This window comes from Formica exsecta, unplaced genomic scaffold, assembly GCF_003651465.1.
Source record: "Formica exsecta isolate Colony F162 unplaced genomic scaffold, ASM365146v1 scaffold290, whole genome shotgun sequence".
NCBI lineage: Eukaryota > Metazoa > Arthropoda > Insecta > Hymenoptera > Formicidae > Formica > Formica exsecta.
Window position 1 is genome coordinate 86,405 of NW_021850162.1, and position 21,200 is coordinate 107,604.

At 35.0% G+C, this 21,200-nt stretch overlaps 5 protein-coding genes across 9 annotated transcripts; 2 read left to right on the forward strand and 3 right to left on the reverse strand.

Annotated features, from left to right (window-relative positions):
• Positions 1-266: 266 nt before the first annotated feature.
• LOC115237355 (AN1-type zinc finger protein 1-like) lies at positions 267-1,308 on the reverse strand. The gene is made up of 2 exons (XM_029810350.1): positions 787-1,308; positions 267-689 (listed from the first exon to the last, which is right to left on the reverse strand). The coding sequence occupies exons 1-2, from the start codon at positions 1,207-1,209 to the stop codon at positions 309-311; spliced, it is 804 nt and encodes a 267-aa protein (XP_029666210.1). The 5' UTR covers positions 1,210-1,308; the 3' UTR covers positions 267-308.
• On the reverse strand, positions 1,071-1,557 carry LOC115237358 (anaphase-promoting complex subunit 13). Its single transcript, XM_029810352.1, has one exon. It carries the CDS (start codon positions 1,532-1,534, stop codon positions 1,298-1,300), a length of 237 nt encoding a protein of 78 aa, XP_029666212.1. The 5' UTR covers positions 1,535-1,557; the 3' UTR covers positions 1,071-1,297.
• A 617-nt stretch (positions 1,558-2,174) lies between these two features.
• On the forward strand, positions 2,175-7,382 carry LOC115237354 (mediator of RNA polymerase II transcription subunit 28). The gene is made up of 4 exons (XM_029810349.1): positions 2,175-2,351; positions 2,700-3,051; positions 3,118-3,296; positions 5,358-7,382. Exons 1-4 carry the CDS (start codon positions 2,223-2,225, stop codon positions 5,568-5,570), a joined length of 873 nt encoding a protein of 290 aa, XP_029666209.1. The 5' UTR covers positions 2,175-2,222; the 3' UTR covers positions 5,571-7,382.
• Positions 7,383-8,811: 1,429 nt separating this feature from the next.
• On the reverse strand, positions 8,812-17,451 carry LOC115237352 (E3 ubiquitin-protein ligase COP1-like). Of its 4 annotated transcripts, none has more exons than XM_029810346.1 (8): positions 17,334-17,451; positions 16,612-16,727; positions 11,226-11,389; positions 10,579-10,753; positions 10,161-10,488; positions 9,818-10,086; positions 9,396-9,574; positions 8,812-9,187 (listed from the first exon to the last, which is right to left on the reverse strand). In XM_029810346.1, exons 1-8 carry the CDS (start codon positions 17,397-17,399, stop codon positions 8,964-8,966), a joined length of 1,521 nt encoding a protein of 506 aa, XP_029666206.1. In that variant the 5' UTR covers positions 17,400-17,451; the 3' UTR covers positions 8,812-8,963. The 4 variants fall into 4 exon arrangements, with proteins under 4 accessions (XP_029666206.1, XP_029666205.1, XP_029666204.1 ...); XM_029810345.1 differs by lacking the exon at positions 17,334-17,451 and adding an exon at positions 17,089-17,239; XM_029810344.1 differs by lacking the exons at positions 8,812-9,187; positions 9,396-9,574; positions 9,818-10,086; ... (2 more) ...; positions 11,226-11,389; positions 17,334-17,451 and adding exons at positions 11,501-15,960; positions 17,089-17,111.
• Positions 17,452-17,937: 486 nt separating this feature from the next.
• On the forward strand, positions 17,938-20,992 carry LOC115237353 (F-box/LRR-repeat protein 7). Of its 2 annotated transcripts, none has more exons than XM_029810347.1 (2): positions 17,938-18,094; positions 18,798-20,992. In XM_029810347.1, the coding sequence occupies exon 2, from the start codon at positions 18,811-18,813 to the stop codon at positions 20,161-20,163; it is 1,353 nt and encodes a 450-aa protein (XP_029666207.1). In that variant the 5' UTR covers positions 17,938-18,094; positions 18,798-18,810; the 3' UTR covers positions 20,164-20,992. The 2 variants fall into 2 exon arrangements, with proteins under 2 accessions (XP_029666207.1, XP_029666208.1); XM_029810348.1 differs by lacking the exon at positions 17,938-18,094 and adding an exon at positions 18,101-18,298.
• Positions 20,993-21,200: the final 208 nt, after the last annotated feature.

The following is a 21,200-nucleotide window of genomic DNA, read 5'->3' on the forward strand; positions in this document are numbered from 1 at the left end:
TATATATATATAAATGATTTGTTCAATGCATTTAGATGTCTCTTTGTCAAGAATGACTGTAAAACCACTAATATAAAACCTTCTAGTTTGTAATAAATAAGTATTATTCTAAATAATATGTGTTATTTTGCCATCATCAATAAATCAAATTATATTGATAAAAACTTATTATTCCCTATACATCATAAGTGAAATAAAGAGCTATCACATATGCACTGCTCAATATTCATATAATTGGTAGGCTATTACTTATACATAGTAGATAATTATATATAAGGAATTTTATTATAACAAAATAAGCAACAGATTTATTTATACAATGATGTGTCTATAGGTACATTATTAGAATATTCTAGAATAACTCGTTGTCCATCGACAATAGTAGAATCTTCAAATAATTTTATTAAAGGTGTATCCATCTCACCGTGTATTAGAGCTCCATTAGAATGATGGAAGAGTTGTAATTTATTCATAATAGTTAGATCAGTATTAGTGGGAACTTTAAGCGTATCTGCCATTGAATCTATACATTTGCCAATCGTCCACTGCATGTTAACAAAGACACCTTTAGATGTGCCTATGTGTTTATTTTTATATGTGAGTGGCAAGTGCACAAGGAAATAACATCTCTCACTCGTTGCTATATTTTTAGGACCAATTGCAGAACCTTTCACACGCATGAGTTGTACCTACAAATAAAGAAAGATACATATAAATTTGTTAACAATACTTCTTAGTATATTAAAAAGTACTTTTTTTTTCAAATATAACATATAATAATAATACCTTATTTGCCATTGCCGTATTCTTGGATTTCCTCAAGCTGTCTGCAATTTGTTGATCTACAACAGCTTTTGCTTCTGCAAATTGTTTCTTGGGTATTTGCCATTTTTTCAGTTTCTGGGTTTTCTCTATTTCAGTCAACTCCAAGCATCCATGATGCCTGTGTGTCAAACAAAAATGCTGTTTACACTTGATGCAGGGCATCTCGATCAATGATGTTTCCTTGCAGAACTCTTTACAGCATAGAAAATTTATTGATTTTCCTACGGGAAGTTTTGCATTTTCCGTTTTTAAACACTCGTGCAACACCATATGAAAGTGTTCTTTACAAAAAGTGGCCTGACAATGTTCGCACACAAATGGCAAAAAATCCAATAATTTACAGTCTTTCACTGAACAGTGTTTGCCAGTCTCTGGGAACTCCATTGTGATGCAGCAAGAAAAGTTATCAAGATATATATATATATATAAAATGTATGATCTATTAATTCTTCAAACACTTGAGCAACAATATTCAATTGTGCAGAGGTGTCGGGGAATGCAGATGATTGTCACTGAGAGAACTCAAAGCTAGATTGTTCCACTTTTGCTCCAATTCCTTCAATGTCATGTGAGAATCTCCGTTATCACTCTCAGGATCTGGCAATTCAGCCACCGGCGTTGAGATGTCGTCGATAGGTAAGCGTTCCTTGCGCCAGCTCTCATCGATTACGTCTATCAGTCTGCCATCTCCACATACCTGACTGTCCATGTCGTTAATCACAGTCAATACATTTAGCTTTAAGAAAAAAATTATCATATTTACAATATTATTTTAATTATATAATAAATCTTAGACTAATATCGTATCAAGAATAATTATGTCCATTATAATATTTTTATTTTTTAATTAAAAAATACATCAAATGTTTCATATGTATAAATATACTTTATATATATAAATATACTTGAGAATTTTTTCGTGGATACAAGTATGAATTGTAATCGTTTTCTAAATAAATCTAAATTTCTAACTAATCGATTTCTAAGTAATCACTAAGCAGTTGTATACTATTTCCGAATACCTACCACCGATCAAAGAACCGTAAAATTAATACAATTGTTTCGTTATATTCGTATAATACAATTTATAGAAAATCTCAAAAATCAGCAAAATTGGTAGAATGATACATTGAAATACTAACTGCCACAAAGTATGTAATAAGTAGTAAAGAAAAATCTTTATCCCGATGCTTATCGCACTACAATCAGAAATTTCTTTGGTCTATCTATTGGAACGAATTACAGGCTTTACAGGTTACAGAACAGGAGATGATTGGCGTTTATCGCATCTTACTACATGCACGCATGTCGCAAGTTCGCATGCGCGAGAGACGGGACATCTCTCGCTCTCATGTGTGCGTATCTAGTGCCATTTTTGGAGCAACGAGAAGGAATGCATGCGATTTCACGAGATCAAGCTAACGAAATCGAGACGATTGCTTTTGCGCGTAAATCGCGCAAATATAATGGCGACGCCGACCAACAGCAGCGGTAATCTCGTCGACGAGTTCGAAGAAGCGTTTCAGGTAAAACATTCGAATTTTAATTTTTATTGCGGTACGTGTGCTTTTCTTGCCATGAAAATCTGTGTTTACAAATTGTACATTTGCGTTATTATTTTTTTGCCGTGAAAAATATCGGGAGACATTCTTGCGTCGATAATTTTTACCAAGTTTTACACATCGAACGTGGAATGTATAAATTAAAAGAATTGTTGCAAAATAACTACTTACACAATTGTCAGTATTCATTAATATGACAGACTGCTTTTAACAAATCACTTGTGTCCGAACCATTGTTATACGTTAAGATTGTATGTTAATATTGTGAAAGTTGTCAGCCACATTTATTAAAGATTGATCATCGATTTTCAGCAATGTTTGAGCATGCTGATAAAGGACGAAGGATTAGTCAGCAATGGGACTGGTGCTTCTGGTGGTTTGACAGTGGATAAAGATGAAGGTCGTGCAGAAATGGAACAAGCTACAATGAGGTTCATAGATCTGGCTAGACAAATGGAGGCTTTCTTCCTACAAAAGAGATTTTTGCTGTCTGCGTTGAAGCCTGAGATGGTAGTCAAGGAAGATATTCAAGAACTGAGAATGGAATTAGCTCGCAAGGAAGAGCTCATAAAGAGACATAATGAGAAAATTGTAGTCTGGCAGAATATGTTGTCGGATTTACAAGGATGGGCACAATCACCCGCTCAAGGTCCAGCACCTAATGGTGAGCTAATTTTAATGCTTTTATTGAAGTAAGACATTCAATAACATTAATATTGATTGATAATAGGATTACCCAGTGGAAATCAAAGTGGGCAAAACCAACAGGCTGGAAGTGGCGGTGGCAATGCTTCGATACAGCAGCAGCAGCAGCAAATGTTGCAGCATCAGCAGCAACTGCAACAGCAATTACAGCAGCAGCAGCATCCACAATTGCAACAACAATTGCAGCATCCGTTGCAACAACAGGTATTTAAGTAATGCTGTGTTATGACCAAAGTTAAAAATCACCTTTGTTCTTCAGGATCAGACAGATCAGGTTGATAAATTTGGTACTTAAAGTATACGCATTTTTGGAATTACATAAAATAAAAGAAAAAACGAAGAACGTTGCCACATAAGATAGGGGAGAGTAAATTGTTACAATTGATAAACATGTTGAATGAAAAAATTAAAGATTCAATTTTCCATAACTTTAATAAGATCCACAAGCTCCCCAATCTTTTGTAACTTTATCGAGAGCGATTTTTTTCGAATAGTCTTATTGCTTCAAATGTAAATTGATTCTTCACATTACCTTGATATTAATATTAGATCTGTTTTTATATTACGCAATTACGCAGTTATACAAAACCAGTGTTTTATCCGCGTAATCATGTTCTTTTGCTATTTTTTTTACTATAGTATATATTTATTGTTGCGTTGTCTTTTTCCTGTTATTCATTGCATTTGGTCATAGATGAGTGATTGCATGCACATGCTCGTGTCTATGCGCGAGGATGTGTATTTGCAAAATTATATATCTGAGAATTATAGATTATTAAGTAAATTTGATAATTCTAAAATACTCATTAGAAAGCTAGAAAATGTCTTGCTGTTTTTTTCAAACAGTAGTTGCTAAAGAGGAGATTAGATAAATAGGGTCCCATCGGATAAGGGATAATAACTATAATAATGCGTATATCAGTGCCTTATAAAAATCCTATCCATAGAGACCTAGAAATGTATAAAGGAAAACAGATTAAAGTGCTTTTATGATTAACTGCGATATAGAAGTGTATACAAAAATCTGAATTTTATTTATGAGGAAAGTATTAAAGGATTAACTGTACATGTAAAAAACTGTTGTAAGATGGTGCCAAAACAATGAAGACGAAAATATGTACAAATATTTAACCAAAAAGTAAAAAAAAAAAAAAAAAAAGAAGAAAGTGTAATAAATCTAATGGCAATAATAAAGCTTAGGAATATTCATAGTTAGTATATATATGTTTCACATATTAACACAAAAACCTATTAGTAATTATCTATACTGCACATTTTCGAAAAGACTAACTCGTGTGTATAAGTTCAAATATATATGGTGAGAGAAATGACATTTTTAAATATTTGATATGATTTCATATATAAGAAAGATCATATTTATATATATATAAAGATATAACAAAATGACGTAATATAGACGTTTTATCTCTCTTTTATCTTATTTTTTTATATCTTTTTTTATGGGTGAGACATAATTCTTCGCATATCTTTGTATTCGTAAAGAAATATATATAAGATACTCACATTCTTCTGCATGTAGATATTGTATGCATGAACATCATGTATTGTTAAACAAATTGAATTTTTCGACTACGAAAATCAGTGGTAAAGTATAAATTACTTGTAAATCAGAATAACTATTCAAGTTCCTTCTGCAAATTTCGCGAGACCCGCAAATAAAGAGATATATTTCTTTATATATTTAGATAAATGTGTATAGTGATAGAGAGTATTTATATATAAATCTAAGTTTGCAAAAATATATATAAATTCTTAGTGAAGCATTAGCTGTTGCAATCTGAGAAATATCGTTTCACTTATGTTGTTTTCACTTGCAAATAGAGATGTTGCGGCAGAATAAATATCTCTGTTCATCGCAAACAAACAACCATTGTGCTTTCTTTCATTGCCCTTGCCTATTCTTATCGTCATTCCTGACAAATCCGACGGATTTCTCTCGTTATTCGCGTGTGTCCCATTTCTCTAAACGTATGCATGCTACGTGTAGAATCTATATTTTTGGATAACTATTTCTCGCGTTGTAACGACAAAGTAACGTGAAGTAGTATTATTTTTCTTTAATATCACAGCAAGAACAGAGATAGATGTTAAATGTAAGCTTAAGTAAGCTCGTTATATCGCTGTGCTGTATATCTTTCCGCTGCATTCCTGGTGTTGTGTCACATACATATATTATGGGGGAAACATATCCTTCTCACAGGCACTCCCTGTTACAGTACATCCTCACTTGGTGTGACTTTGCAGGTGCAGCAGGGCTCCGGTGGCCCGCCGACATCAGGCCTTCAAGGAGTCGGCGTGCCAGTCAGTCAGCAGGGCATGTTCATGGCGCAAGGAGTAGCCGGTGGCAGGACCGCCGGGTTCCCGGTCGGCGGTATGGGCAATAGCGCTCTGCAGGGGCCTCTGGCCTTCCTGGAAAAGACAACGAGCAACATAGGGATGCCAGAGAGGCGGAGTTGACGCGGAAGGGGGAGGGGCCGGGGCCGGGGTCGTGGAAGAGGCCGAGGTAGAGGAAGAGGCGGCGGCGGTGGCAGTGGTCTACCGCCGCCACCACCGCTTCTCGATCCCTCAGACCCATCGTCCTATGCTGCTGCTGCCGCAGTCGCAGCCGCTGCGGCAGCGCCCCTTCCCTCTCCGCAACAGCAGCCTCCTCCGCCTTGCACGTAAACATTTAATATGCGTGGCGCTTTCATTTCTTCTTTTGAAAGAAAAACAGACTATATACTTCTTGTAGCTCCGAAGTGTCCAATATACTTGGTTGTTATGTGGGATTTGTGTTTGAACTTGCAGACTTAAATATGTTGTGTCAAGTGATGCTGATGGTGACCTTTGAAATGCAGTGATACATATTACAATTACATTGGAATGGAGACGGACACGATTAATATGTACAAATGTAATGTTTACGACAATTTATGAGCTTATTGAGGTCTCAATGGCAAACGCAGCGTTTTGATAGTGCCAGTTTTATTGTGATTCAGTATAAACATCGCATTTCTCGTGAAACTATTCCATATGCGAGGGATGGACATTTTTTTAATTCTTTGTACTAGTCCCGAAAATTTTAAGACGGGAGCGAGAGCTTACGCGGAACGCGTAAAATTGCGATTTAGAATAAGAAATGATAGATACTTTGTAATTATAAGTTGAAATGGCAATGAAACAATTGTACATAATGAAATTGTGTGACATGAGTAATGTGATATTTTTACTCTCGTACATAAGAATATCTCTTCCTATTTCTTTATACCACACATTCTAGTTTATGATATTATTTCTTCAAGATTGTGTGTTAACATTTTTATAATAAAAATATGCGTTTATCGCTTTTGCAGTGCCTTTGAACAATTATCAAATGTACTGTTTGTGCGATATCAGTGAAATTATTTAATGTAATGTAAACTAGAATGCATGTCGATTATGCTAGATTAGTATAAGCATCTGTGTCCTGGAATATCTGCACACCATTTCAAAATTTATTTATTTTTGTATAAATTCTTCAAATTCTTTAAAATTTAATTCTATTCCATATTTATTACTAATGTGCACTTTTGTGTATCGTATGTGGATACATTCGTTACACATGTGAAACAGAATTTTGATTTAAGATTCAATCAAGATTTTAAGGTAAAATTTTAAATGTTTTATTATGATGACGATCTTTATGTTATGGAATTATTTTTTTATGATTATACAATGTTATGCCTTCTTTGCCATTAAAATATTTTTTATGATGTATACTATACATATACATTATACATATAATATCGTGTTTTATCATAAAATTATAAGTTTAGGCAATGATACTTAGCAGAACAATCAAATTTGCATGTAGAAGAAAGATATGCATTGTAACAATTATTCTAGAATATATATCAGATTTATCATTTTTTTATTTTACATATATATGTTTATATATATAGTTAGGCTCTAAAGACATATGTAGCAGTCGCAAGTATTGTATAAAGCGGAAAATGTAAGATAATTTTATGTGCACTTTTTATCCAATACAACACAAAAAATATTTTCTAATATAAGAAAATTATTGATTTCATGTTAATAATAAAATAGATGAATGCAATCGTTTATTTCTCATATTAATAGACCATTTTATATATACTTTTCACATGTCTCTTATATAAACCTAGGACACAGGATGCTTATATTTTTTTTTGAGATTCAATATATAAAACACAATGTATGTAATTTTCATCCTGTACAATACTATATTGTATGCACTGTAATATACATAGAATTGATACGAATATTAAAGCACGCATTCTTACTTTTACTATTCTAATTAATTAAAGATCCTGATTGTAATAAGAAAAGAGCTCGGTTTTACACACACAGGTATTTTGTACAAAATTGTAAAAGAGTTTTGTATAAAACTTATTTTCAAATCTATTACATAATAATGATAGTTTGCTTTTTTACAATCAAATGTATAGCCGCATATATAAAATAGAATTATCAGTTTGATCAATTTGTAACAAAAATTGTATCTCTTTTATACAGGGGAATAGTGTCTAATAGGGGAAGACTTTTTACTTTTTAAGACAGTTCTTTGAAAAATAAAGATTAACTACTGTAGATTTAAAAAAAGGTTTGAGATAGGTTATACTGATAGAAATAATTCAATAATAGAATTTTTTTAAATATTCCTATATGTGTCACTATTTTATTCACATTTGTCTTTTTTGTTGCTGAAACAGCAATTTTGCAAGAAAAATTAAACTAAATGTATTGTGTTCAATGTGATACTGCAAGCAATGAATGAATTTTAATATTAGACAATTTTATAAAAGAAGTAAAAAATTTTATTTAAAAAATATAAAATTTTTTCTTTGTCAAAAATATTATTATATAATTAAATTTCATGGAACAGGATGAGTCTGGAGTTATTTAACTTTGATAAAGATTATTGATAATGATTTGTGAAGATTGTTGCAATAAGATGAACAATTTTTATTTTAATATTGTAAAGTATTCTATTTCCAAGTATTCTTTCATTATATGTATACATTACTTTTGTTTGCAGGTTATGTATTTTATACATATAAGTGGTAACTTTTTAAAGAGATATAGGCAGTGCCTAATATGGTGAGGTCATAAAAAGGTCATAAAAAGTTGATATATTACCTTATTTTCAATTATCTTACCACATAATGCATTCAAAGACATCAAAGATAAAATCTGTATAAACTGCACTTGTGTGAACCTTGAATTATAGATATATACTGAATATATATGTATATTCAATACTGAACAGTAATTAAATATGTATATTCTCTAAATATACATTATCTCTATACCAGTGGTAACATATTTCCATAACATGCAAACATCACAATCTTAAGCAGAATTCTCAAACTTCAAGTTTTGCATTACTCAATGTGGGCGATACAATAAATGTAATTTCAAACTTACGTTAGATGTGTTACTAGCCTGTAGCACCCAGCCTGTGTTATCTTTGATCTTGATAAATTCTTGTAGTACGGACTCAATTGACGAGCTTGTTAATTACCTAGCAAAATACTATAAAAATACTGCTACTGGCCTGTGGTGAAAGTTATTTATGCATTTTATCACTATGTTATCATTTGAAGCCGGATAGACCGCATCAATATAATCCTCTCCATATTAGGCGCAATTCAATATTATATATCTATCTATATATGCGCACACACACACACACATACATATACATATATAATATTGTATCTCGTATATACATAACCTTCTATGTGTAAACTTTTATGTATATGTATATAAAATTATACAAGAGAACCCGCCTGAGAGATGTACGAATTGCGTAAAATAATTCGCTGCAAACTCCGTTTAACGCGATTTCTACAATGTTTGTAGAAATTGTATTAGCGTACGTGTAGGACGCCCAGTCATCCCGGCAGGAATATACGGTAATTCGTCGTGGGCGGGACCCATGACACCGGCTATGTCCAAATGCATCCATGGTGTATTCTTGGCGACAAACTCTCTCAAGAAAGCAGCAGCGGTACAAGAGCCACCACCCTTACACTTTGCGATATTATTTATGTCGGCACCCTTGACTTTTTCTGAAAATTATAGGTTTTATCGGTGTCAAGTGTTTTAAATAAATGACAGATAATAAGGACATTATATTCGAGTTTTCTCTATCGATAGTTACAAGTAAAGACGGTAATATTGCTGGATATACACGTATAAATTGGATATATAAAAAAAGTATATCCAAATTTCTAAAATAAGGAATAATTATTTTACTGAAGAGTAATTTTTACTTACTCGTTACTTCGTCAGTAAAATGCTGCCACAGAGGGAATCTCCATACTCGATCGCCGCTTATCGTGCCAGCATTTCTCAGAGTTTCATAGAGATTACCGTCATTGGTGAATACTCCTGTCGCGGAGTTGGACAGGGCGATTCTCATGGCACCGGTCAACGTAGCAATATCCAAAATAAATCTATTTGAATCAAAGATCTATCAGTCTACTACGATAATATATATAATAGACAATAAATAAAAATCTATTAAGAATACACATTATTAAAGATATTTTATAAAGTATAAGAATCTTCAATTGGGCATATTATTAAAATTCAAAAATTGTATAGTTTATAGAAGAATTTTATCAGTTCCACATGTAATTACGCTCAACATAATTTGTCATCATGTCATGTTGTAAAAACGATTCGGAGCTACTTACGTCGGATTAAACTCCTGAGCGTAGCACAACGCGTCGGCGAGAATCAGCCTGCCCTCCGCGTCAGTATTGTCTACGATAATGGTCTTGCCATTCATCGCCCGTATCAGATCTCCCGGCTTCGTGGCGTGTCCAGATGGTAAATTCTCCGTGAGTGGAATTAGTCCGACGATATTTTTCTTCAATTTCAGCTCCGCCGCAGCTCGAATGGTAGCGGCTACGCAAGCAGCGCCGCTCATATCAGCGCGCATTTCGTCCATTTCCGATGGTGGCTGCAATCATGATAATTGCTCTCCCTTAAGATTTTTCTTCTTTTTATATCATAAAAAAAAGTAACACGATTTACCTTAAGGCTGATGCCACCGGCGTCAAAGGTGACTCCTTTGCCGACAAATGTCACCGGGGACTCACTCGGGTTCTCAGCGCCTTTGTAATTGATCTCTAGGAATTTAGGTGGTTCGCAACTACCACGGGCCACGCTAAGGAATGAGCCCATCTTCTTCTGTTCGGCCCAGCTCTTGTCACGCACTTGAACATCGACCCCGAGATTCGTTAGAATCTCGGAGACCCGTTGCGAGAATATTGTGGGCGTCATCAGATTCGCGGGTGTATCCGCGAGTTCGCGAGCCCAATTCTGTGCCTGAGCCTTGATAATACCCACTCGCCATTCCGCCCTAAAAAAATCATTACGTTAGAAAAATATGTTTATAGTCTCATGCAATAGAAAATCTAAATTTTTGGATGGTGAGGATAAAGAAACTCACTCTCCTTCTTCTCCGTAAAGAGAGATCTTTGGTAACTTCTTCTTCTTCTCCTCATTTTTATATCCTTGATAAAGCCACGTAGATAAACCGGCTCCCTCGGCGGCGGCTTCCGCATCTCCTAGTGTTTCCAGGTTGATGTCCATTATCTCGACATCGTCCAAAGCACGGCATCCCGCTAAAATAATATAATACTTTATAAAATTCCTAATAATAAAACAGAGTATCAAGAAAATGAATAATGTTTTTATTTCAAATGTAAAATAAAACAATTATCTTTTTAATAATTTTTGTTTAAAATTTGCCTAGAAAAATAAAATATATGAGCGATTTAAATATAAATGGTTCAATATATTAAAATCAATTATAATCATGCCATAATCTCATAATGTATAAAAAGAGTAAAAGAGAGAATATATGATTATCTTTTATGAATATATATAACTATCTCAAAATATTAGAAAATATCAAAACTCTTCTAGTCTAGTGTATTATATAACCATATTTAAATTTTATATATAACATATATACAGTATGTATATAATACATTAAAATGTTAATTTCAAAGTACAATTTAAAAATTTAAGATATCTGAATAGATTGTAATAATTCTTTTTTTTTTACTTAGTATATTGAATAATAAGAATTACCTGCTGCAGCAACACGTACACTTTCCTTTCCTTCATGAATCTCTTCAAGTTTGTTAATACCAAGACCTTGTTTTCCCAGACTAACTACCGCGACTCCACTGTAATCTGTTTCATCCAAACCCCAAAACACTCTAGCATGACCCTTAGGAATCTTTGGTCCCGCTCTGTAGCGTAAACATTCGTTTGAAGTTAGTCAAAACATCTCATCACAATAATATATTTTTTTAATAAGGAAAAATATGCGATAGTAATATACTTAGAAGACAGAGATTCAGACACAAATTCGTAAATTTATTAATTACAATAGAATCTAGGCATTTTTTTGACATTTATTTCATATACGATATAATGATTTGCAATTTTAAAATACACTCTAAAAATATACTATTCTTTATTCTAGAATATTTTTCTTCATCCAGTTATACATTATACACTGGTACATTTACAATTATTCTCTTCCGAGGATTATAGCTATACATAAATTCACAACTGTTGCTTTGTGATCAGCATCAATACATTTCGAGATTATAGATAACTATTTCACATTCAGTTCTCACTAACAAGTTGAATTTGCGAGCAATCTATTTAGCGGCTTAAGATATAATACATCATAAAATTTTTGTGTTAGCAAATATTAGTTTTTTTTTATATACAATAATGTTATAAGCAATAATATGACTTTGTCATGGGGTTTAGTTGGCATAGTTGTACAATGAATCAAATTAAAAATAGATTTAAGAGCTTTTTATTAATAAGCAAAAACTAATGGACGTCTCATTAATACTCTTATAATTGAAACTTAAATAGTAATTTTATATTAAAAAAAGATATATTCCTTATTCTATCATGTTTAAATTTCAAAATGTTACACAAAAAAGTGATATGTGTTTTAAACAATTTAAAATATATTAATTGTTTGCCCTTTGTACATTTTGGCACTTTAGGATTGCCTTTTACAACAATATTCATAATCTTTAGAACAATAATTTGTTATTTAATTTTGTTTTTCATTATTCCCATTAGACATATAACACAACAAAAGTTCTAATGTAGAGTTATATAGAAAGAAATAATAATATTATAATCATATAAAACTTTTCATATGCAGTAAAAGAAATATTTTTCCGAGAATCACAAACACCGGAACATTTCAACAGAAACATGCGTTCTCTATATGTGTACGATTATCGTCAAAAATATGAGACGTTGATTACATCTTATCACACGTTTCTGTTTACAAAATCATGCTATCATGATACTAACAAGTCGCTTTAAGCTGAAGATTCTATTACACTAACTGGTTACAAAAAAAATTTTCCAAAACTTTTGACTTTTCTACATACTGTGACAGCTAAAATACCGATATTTTTATACTCGAAATATTGATATTGCAATTGTTAATAGTTCTAAAAAAAATACAGGTACGATTTGTATATATATACGATTACTAGTCAAAATATCATTATATATATATCAATTTTGACGGTTTTCCTTTCTAACGTTTTAACTTTTATCAATTTTTAAAAAACTTAAATAACTGTATTTTAAATTTATTTGGCAGATTTTGTAAAACAAAATTGTGGGATGTGTTCTATTAAACATATGTATCAATTTTTAACGATTGATGCACGTGATTGAAATACTCGCCATTCTAAATTCACAAGAAACATTATTCAACAAAAATACTTTGGAATATATACATACATTGCTCTAAATTTTTGTAGATTTAAACCTCATTTTTAGCAGTATTGCGCTTATTTTAATGAACCTCACTCTCATGTTGCGATCATGTCTAAAATATATATATGTATCCGCATAAAATACAGTTTAACAAGCGTGCAACTATGATATTCCCGGCGAATATTAAGTATCAGTAACTTAATATAAAATTATAAAAGATGTATAATCACTTTAATTTTGTAAATGATCGTATGTGTGCACAAACATGTCACATAACATGTGTGTTATAACATGTTATAACATTGCAAAACTTTTATCATTAAGATTCAGTCTGTACAAATTTATAGAATTATATATACCTAAAATTATACCGATGGGAAAATAGAGTAAGATATATACGAAAACGCGTAATAATTAATAATATTAATTTCCCTAATTTTACACACAATGTACAATCCAGAGAAAATACTTGTGCTCTCCTCGGTAATATTGAGCATGGATCAATTAGAGATTACTATTTTTCGTAAATTATTTATTCGCCGATAATGCACGTTCAATACGAATATTAATATTCGATTTAAATTCCGTTATGTTAAAAATTTTCTCTACACGTCGTGTTATGATAAATTATATATTATGCTATTTAGAATAATTCCGTCATTTCTCGTTGTTATTCACACGCTATTCATTCAATTTACTTAATTATTCTCTGTTCAATTAATTTTAATTGTTTTTAAACCAACTCTAATATTTTGATAATTCCTTGAGAGTTAGCGGCTACCACGACATTGGACATCTGTCTCCAACATACCGCGGACACAAACTCATTTAGATCTTCCTCTCTTCTATCTTGCAGTTCCAGTATGCTTCGAACGGCATCGAATTTGTAAGAAAACAATTGTTTCGTTAGTCCTTTATAGTACACGTATAACGCGTTATTTTCCGACCCGCAGGCGACGTAATCGCCATCAGTAGCGAGTCCGACAAAATTTTTCTCGTTTACATGTCCCACGAACGATCGTAGACAAAGCGGATTATTTATATTCCACATTTTCAACTGAGAATCCGTACTAGCAGAGACAATCTCCTCCTTGTTGATAAACTTAACGTACGAAACGGCCTTACGATGGCCCTTGAATATGCATAACGCCTCCTTCATGTTACGCAAATCGTAATAATGTACGCAATGATCTGCGGAACCAAATGCCAGATGACAAGAACTGCGTGGATTAAACTTCACGCAACATACGTTCGCCTTGGCCTCCAACGACGCCACGGAATAATCGGTATTCAACGCCCATAATTTGACCCGGGCGTCGTCGGAGCCAGATGCGATCAATCGCGTGTCCACGTCGTTGAAATCGACGGACCAGCATCTCTTTTCGTGTTCTTGAAACGCCTTGGTTCTCTGACCGGTCGTCGCGTCCCATACTGTCACGGTACCCTCGTAGTCTGATGAGGCAAGCATACCCTTGTGGAAAGAATTCCACGAGACGCACGAGATTTTCGAACTGGAGACCATCTCAACGCAAGGATAATGAATGTCAACGGTGTCACGTATAACGGCACCGTAATCGAATACCTTTATCCGTTTCGTTACACCGGCGATCGCAAAGAACTCGTTGTCCTTATCGAACTCGATGCTGGAAACGATTGTGGAATTGTTGAAGAGATCCGATGAGTAATTGAGAGTCGCCAATGGACGCAGGGAATTATATCTTGAGAACTTGACTAGATTCTCACGAAAAACGTCTAGACCGGAACTTGTGCTATGTGCTCCGCCGTGTTGCTGCGTTTCGCTCTGTGATTGCGATTTTTGTCCAAGCAGTAGCTCCTTGCCACGGGAATCAAAATAACATTGAACAAAGTCATCGAAATGAGCGTGCAGTCTCTTCCTACGTATAGCTAGGGTTGATCCACTGGGCTGACTGACGTTTGGATTAATCAAACTATCAGTGCCGCTGATCACCTTGTCGCTAGGTTTCACCATATTCGAGTCTATTATATCTATAAGGCCGAGCATTTCCCGTCTAATGGCCGAAACTTGCGCCGTGTCATTCTCGCTCGCCTTTTTGACATCTTCCACCCGTGGACACTTGCTCTGAACGTCCTTTAGAATATTCTCAACTTCTTCCATATCCTTCTTGATCAACACCACTTCCTTTTGCAATTGATTCCTTTGTTCTTCCTTCTGTTGCAACAGATGCTTTAGGAATTCATGCAGAAGTTTGTTTTGCGCTGTACAAGTCTCTGCTTCGAGTAAATGCTTTCGTTGAGTCAGCACCTCTAACATTACATTTACATCAGGTAGAGTGAGATTGGCGCTCTCTGCTGCAACGATGCTTCTTAATCCATCGGACGCGGGTACCGACGAATCGTTACCGATCATTCTGTGTCTACCATTCTCCGTGTAAGAGCCTAACTGCGCTAGGCCCTTAGTTCTTGTCTTATATTTGGAAACTAGCTCGTCCAACAGAAAGTTCGGGAAGATGTCCTGTTCGTTTAATGTAAAACTGCATTTTGGGCAACGATCCTTAATCTCTAAACACTTTACGATACAATGGTGACAAAACGTATGTCCGCAACGCGTGATATACGCCGTGTCGATAAGATCGAAGCAAATTGGACACATGTAATCGTTACTCTTATCTTCTAATATCCCGGTCATCCTTTGTAACACATTCGTAGGTTGATGAAGCTTATTAATTTTACTGCTACTGTCGCCTAATCCACCACAACTGCTCCCTGCGCTGCTATCGTTTCCCATATTACTGTTGCCAGGAGTCGACATTACTACTATTACTATATTCAATTTCTGATTCAGTCTTTAAGCAGCAAAGATTAATTAACTGAAGGGTTAACAGCTTAAAATCTCCCTAAGTGGGCATTCGATTTATCTGACATCGCGTCGAAAAGAATATGTCATAAATCAGGCAGTATTATTCTCTAGTTATATTTTCATTTATAAAGCGCAGCATATGTCTAGGAAATCCTTGTGCGGAGCAAGTTGCGCTTCATATCATATGTATAATATCGTCTCTCAGTCTAGTCACTCCTGAAACAATGAAAATAATGCCAGTGAGCTCGTGGAGTACAAAACTCTTGTTTAAAAATTCAAAATTTTCAATAACAAAAAATACTTTATGTAAGAATTTTAAGATAACAAAGGGAAAGCACTTTTGAATGTCAGAAAAAAGCTCAGGCAGCATTATATAACAATTGTTTCAGGCTGGAAATATGAATAAAATATTTAAACATATTGTTATGTGTTGTATGGTTAAACAAAAGTGAAAGAACAATTTGGCAAAATGCAATGGTGTACAGAAACTGTCTTGTATAGTTCATAGTTCTGTATCTTAATGTGTAACATTTATTGAATAAAGTATGTGGAGAGAATATCCATATATATATATATATGTATGTATATGAGGGAACGTAAGTCACAACCCTTCGTCGAAAGAAGAAAGGGGTCAATATGGAAAAAGTGAAAAACATACTTCAATATCGAGTAAACATACGTGTCCAAGTGGTCAAGATAGTCTCGCAAGTATATTCTACAACAGCGCACAAGGGGTACAGCCTTGTTAGATAAGAACGATACTATATATAACATAGACGTATTGCGGTGTGATACCATCTCTAAAATCGCGCGGATGCACAAAAGATAACCAGCAGTAATAAGTAATAATGACATATTGAGACTTACAGCAAGATGTTCTGCAGCAGCTTTCCGTTAACTAATTCATTGTATTTGGCGGCAGTAGGAGTAAACACGACGTTGCTCTCGCTCTCTGTTTCGTACACACCGAGCACCAATCCCTTCTGTAAAAAAAAAGAAATATGCTAATTGTGTCGAGGAAATGGACGATAAGTTATTCTCGATTATCTGCGTTTCTTATTCGATCAACGAACAAGTACGTTAATAAATTTCAAATTTGGGGCCATAAACACTAACGTTCAATTGTTGACACTGTTATTCGCGAAGAAGAAAAAAAGAAAAAATAATTTGCATTTATGTTCGAAATATTTCGAACGCGCATACAACGACAGATTGTATCGGATGCATTCGTCGCACGGACAATTTTCCAAAACCCGACGAAAATTCCGCGTTTCTTCATCTCGAGAGCCAAACGCGCTTCATTGACGGCAAAAAACAACGGCGAGTAAGATTTTACGTAATTACCTTCATGGTCGATACGTTGGCAAAGAAACGCAAGAGTGAATTTCTGCGCGGTGATACCTTAGCCCTGATAAAAGACAATGCCATAATTCGTTCCCGAGAGCATTAGGTGTGATATATATATATATATACCACGCAGGTAGAATGAAGAACGGCGACTCTACATTAAATTTGATTTCGATCGTTGCGCCACGCGTGGTCAATCGCGCGAACTACGAATGCAAGTAATTATCGTTTTTTTTTCTTACCGATAAAGCCAGGATTCTTTGAGCGCATGTGACACAATCGTAAGTATATAATTTTTCTATAATCATATATAAAAATGCATAGTTCTCTCTTTCTTCATTCAGTAATAATTTGATTTAATCCACTCCATTTAGATTTTAATAAAAATATATTTATTTGAGAGAGATGATGTGTATCTAAGTTAATTGTATTTTTTGCATACAGAAACTCGTCATTCACATTCAACACGTTTTTGATGAATGTTTCATCAAAATTGATGAACGGTCCAATGGTCCAACCTTACGTCGCCAATGAAATGGTGTGCTTTTCGCAACGTGGGCCCAAACGTGCCTTTCATTTCGGGAGCTGCTAGAAATCTCGCATCTCGGTCGATCGACGTCGCATGAGTGGGATAAAGTGGAGTCAGTTGTGAAAACGGTAGAAGGGGGACTGTGGTCGCGATAGAATGTTGGGGGCCCCGTAAGTGTGTCGAGGGCTTGTCATGTGTCAAATTTTTCGCCCCGCATCCGAAACGCGATCACGTACTATAACGTTCTTCGGCGATCGCGCGTGCGATTCAAAGAATTCCGGAACACGCACGACAATCGGATAGATTGTCCCCGGTCTTTCGTGGCCCATCGGTCCCCCCCGCGAGAGCGAAAACACGATTCCCGCAGCTGCTTCGAGAATTGGAATGCGGGATCAACATGGAGGTGGCGGATAGATCGATATTGCTCGGTGATGTCACGCGCGGTCGCTGACTCTCCCTGTCCGGCATCCTGTTGTGAGTAAAATTCTCACGTAGAGATAACTATGGCACGAAAAATATCGATAAAGCCTCAAGTCATAATTCGTACGCATATATATCGGTGGTCGCGTTAAAAAATTTGAGATTTATAGTGGCGAATTTTTTTCAAAAGTAATACTGCTTCTCGTTGAGGTATGCGCGACTAACAGTCATCAATGAAGCAATAAATCTTTGGGAAAAGTATGGAATATATGCATTACATATTTATCTTCATAAATTCATAAGTCTCTATCTGTGAATAAATTAATTAATGCCGTAACATATGTCATAATTGATATAAGCTATCATCAATGAGCTAAAACTAAATTTTTTTATGAATTTTTTTTTTTTTTTTTTTTTTATATAAATTTAAGCATCTTTTGTAAGTTGTAATCTATGTTTACCAATCTTAAATACTCTGATAATTAAATGTTAAATCAAAATCTTTTCTCTCTTCTATGCAGATATACATATTTATGAAGTAAATTTATCAAGTATATACTTTTTAAATATAATTTCATCATATTAAACATCATATTAAACATATTCACATTTAATATTATCCAATGATTGATTACGTTATCTTAATAAAAAAAAATCTTAATTTTAAATATTTTCCAAATAATCTAAACAATTATATGTATGTATATACTTGTAGGATGCTAAGTGTAATTGTATTGAAATGAACTTAAAATTGTAGAACGGAGCATGGAATGGACGGATCATGCCCACTCCTCTTTCCCAGCTTCAGAGAGCAGAGTGGCTCTGAGCGGGGAGGAGGCTACTCATCGCAGAAGGTCGGCGTATACCGTCCGAGTTCGGATGCCATCGACTTGGGTTATCACACCCTCGACAACAATGCTTGCCGCACCACATCGTCATCGTCCTCGTCGACTCCGGTGGTATCGAGCGTGCCCGCCCGTCAACAACAACAACAGCAGCCATCACAACCCAAACACCTGATACATCATTCCGTAGTTAGCGACTTTTGCCAGCTTGATGATAATCTGCTGCTGAAGATTTTCAGCTGGCTTGATACCCGTGATCGCTGCGCTTTGGCGCAGACATGTCGACGTCTTTGGGAGATCGCGTGGCATCCGACGCTCTGGCGGGAGGTCGAGGTGTGTTATCCGCAAAACGCTACTATGGCACTGAACGCGCTAACGCGTCGCGGCTGTCACACCTGTATCCGTCGTTTGGTCCTGGAAGGCGCCACAGGTTTGGCTGGCATCTTCATCCAATTACCATATCTCAATTTAACTTCCCTGGTGTTGCGACACTCGCGACGCGTCACCGATGCCAACGTCACCACCGTACTGGACAGTTGCACCCATCTTAGGGAGCTCGATCTGACCGGTTGTTCCAATGTTACACGAGCCTGTGGTCGTACGACCACCTTGCAACTGCAGTCGCTCGACCTCAGCGATTGCCACGGTATCGAGGACTCTGGTCTGGTGCTGAGTTTGTCGCGCATGCCGCATCTCGGATGTCTTTATCTACGTAGATGCACCCGCATCACCGATGCCAGTCTGGTAGCCATCGCTTCTTACTGCGGCAGTTTGCGCCAGCTGTCAGTGTCGGACTGCGTGAAGGTGACAGATTTTGGAGTGCGCGAACTGGCGGCACGTCTGGGCCCGTCGCTCCGTTACTTTTCTGTGGGCAAATGCGACCGCGTGTCCGATGCTGGTTTGCTAGTCGTTGCCCGTCACTGCTATAAGCTGCGTTATTTGAATGCTCGCGGTTGCGAGGCGCTCAGTGACAGTGCGACCATCGCCTTGGCACGCGGTTGTCCGCGTATGCGTGCCCTAGACATCGGTAAATGCGACATCGGCGACGCGACTCTCGAAGCACTCTCCACCGGATGTCCCAATCTGAAGAAACTGTCCCTGTGCGGGTGTGAGAGAGTCACAGATGCTGGTCTCGAGGCGCTGGCTTATTATGTGCGTGGTCTGCGACAGCTCAACATTGGCGAGTGCCCCATGGTTACGTGGATCGGCTACCGAGCGGTCAAACGTTATTGTCGACGTTGCATCATTGAGCATACTAACCCTGGGTTCTCCAGTTGATCTAACCCAGCTTTTATAGTGTCGCCTTATATCGAAGTAGTGGTGTAAAGAGGAATTCTCGAGAGAATGTTCTGAAAAAGAGAATATTCTTGGAGAATTATATGGATAAAAGAGCAGAGATATATTCTGAGAGAATATCAAAAATAAGAATATATATTGAGAATATTTTGTAAGAATATTTCTTACAAAAATATCAAAATATCTGAGAATATACTAAGAATAGCATCTAAAAATGAGGACATTCTCAGAATATTCAATCATCTCGCATCACCAGTTCCAAGTGCCAGAGTGTAATATAAGAGAAGTTTATAGAAAATTGTAATCCAATTTTTTAAATTCAAGTTTATGCGACAATAAATGTTATATCTTTTGATACTATATTATAATAAGAAAAGAATGTAGGAATTGTCAATTTGAGACTTTAATAATTTGTATCGTCTACAATTTATTTATTAACATATACAAATATCATTTTATAGACATTGCTCGCAAGTATATTAATTTGTAAAAAGATTATTTGTGTTTCACGAGAACATTGGTTGTAAAAATATATACATATATTTTGCTTCAAAAGAGTCATGTCTGCTATTTATTGTGTTTGTAATTTAATGCATTGCATAAAGATAATAAAATCATTGGTGTTCTTTATATAATTAAATTTTCTCTAATTTATTGTAATTACAGGATAAGATATTGACTATACTCATTTTTTTTAACATCATTAAAATATGTAAATTAATTGCATGCTTTTTACGCAATATGTATAGAAATGTATGTAAAGAAAATGTATGCACACAGACAAGGAAAATATAAATCTCATTAAACCCAATTACTTTAGGAATACAAAACTTTTTATGTTTTAAATTTTAGGTTTATATTGTTACAAAGTTTTTTCCTGTTAGTTTAATTCATGTTAATGTAATGTTTATGTAATGTTTTTTAATAATTTGTAAAAAGTTTTATTATATTGATTTTATAAATATATAAACTTATAAATTTATGGAAGATTTATAAAAATGGCATATAGTTTCATTTTT

Excerpts from the sequence above, each read along its gene's own strand:
- LOC115237354 (XM_029810349.1), top strand. The coding sequence starts at position 2,223 with ATGCGATTTCACGAGATCAAGCTAACGAAATCGAGACGATTGCTTTTG. Across the intron at positions 2,352-2,699 it reads AGTTCGAAGAAGCGTTTCAG|CAATGTTTGAGCATGCTGAT; the intron begins GTAAAACATTCG and ends ATCGATTTTCAG. Across the intron at positions 3,052-3,117 it reads TCAAGGTCCAGCACCTAATG|GATTACCCAGTGGAAATCAA; the intron begins GTGAGCTAATTT and ends GATTGATAATAG.
- LOC115237358 (XM_029810352.1), bottom strand. The coding sequence starts at position 1,534 with ATGGACAGTCAGGTATGTGGAGATGGCAGACTGATAGACGTAATCGAT.
- LOC115237352 (XM_029810344.1), bottom strand. The coding sequence starts at position 15,696 with ATGTCGACTCCTGGCAACAGTAATATGGGAAACGATAGCAGCGCAGGG.
- LOC115237355 (XM_029810350.1), bottom strand. The coding sequence starts at position 1,209 with ATGGAGTTCCCAGAGACTGGCAAACACTGTTCAGTGAAAGACTGTAAA. Across the intron at positions 690-786 it reads ATACGGCAATGGCAAATAAG|GTACAACTCATGCGTGTGAA; the intron begins GTATTATTATTA and ends CTTTATTTGTAG.
- LOC115237353 (XM_029810347.1), top strand. The coding sequence starts at position 18,811 with ATGGACGGATCATGCCCACTCCTCTTTCCCAGCTTCAGAGAGCAGAGT.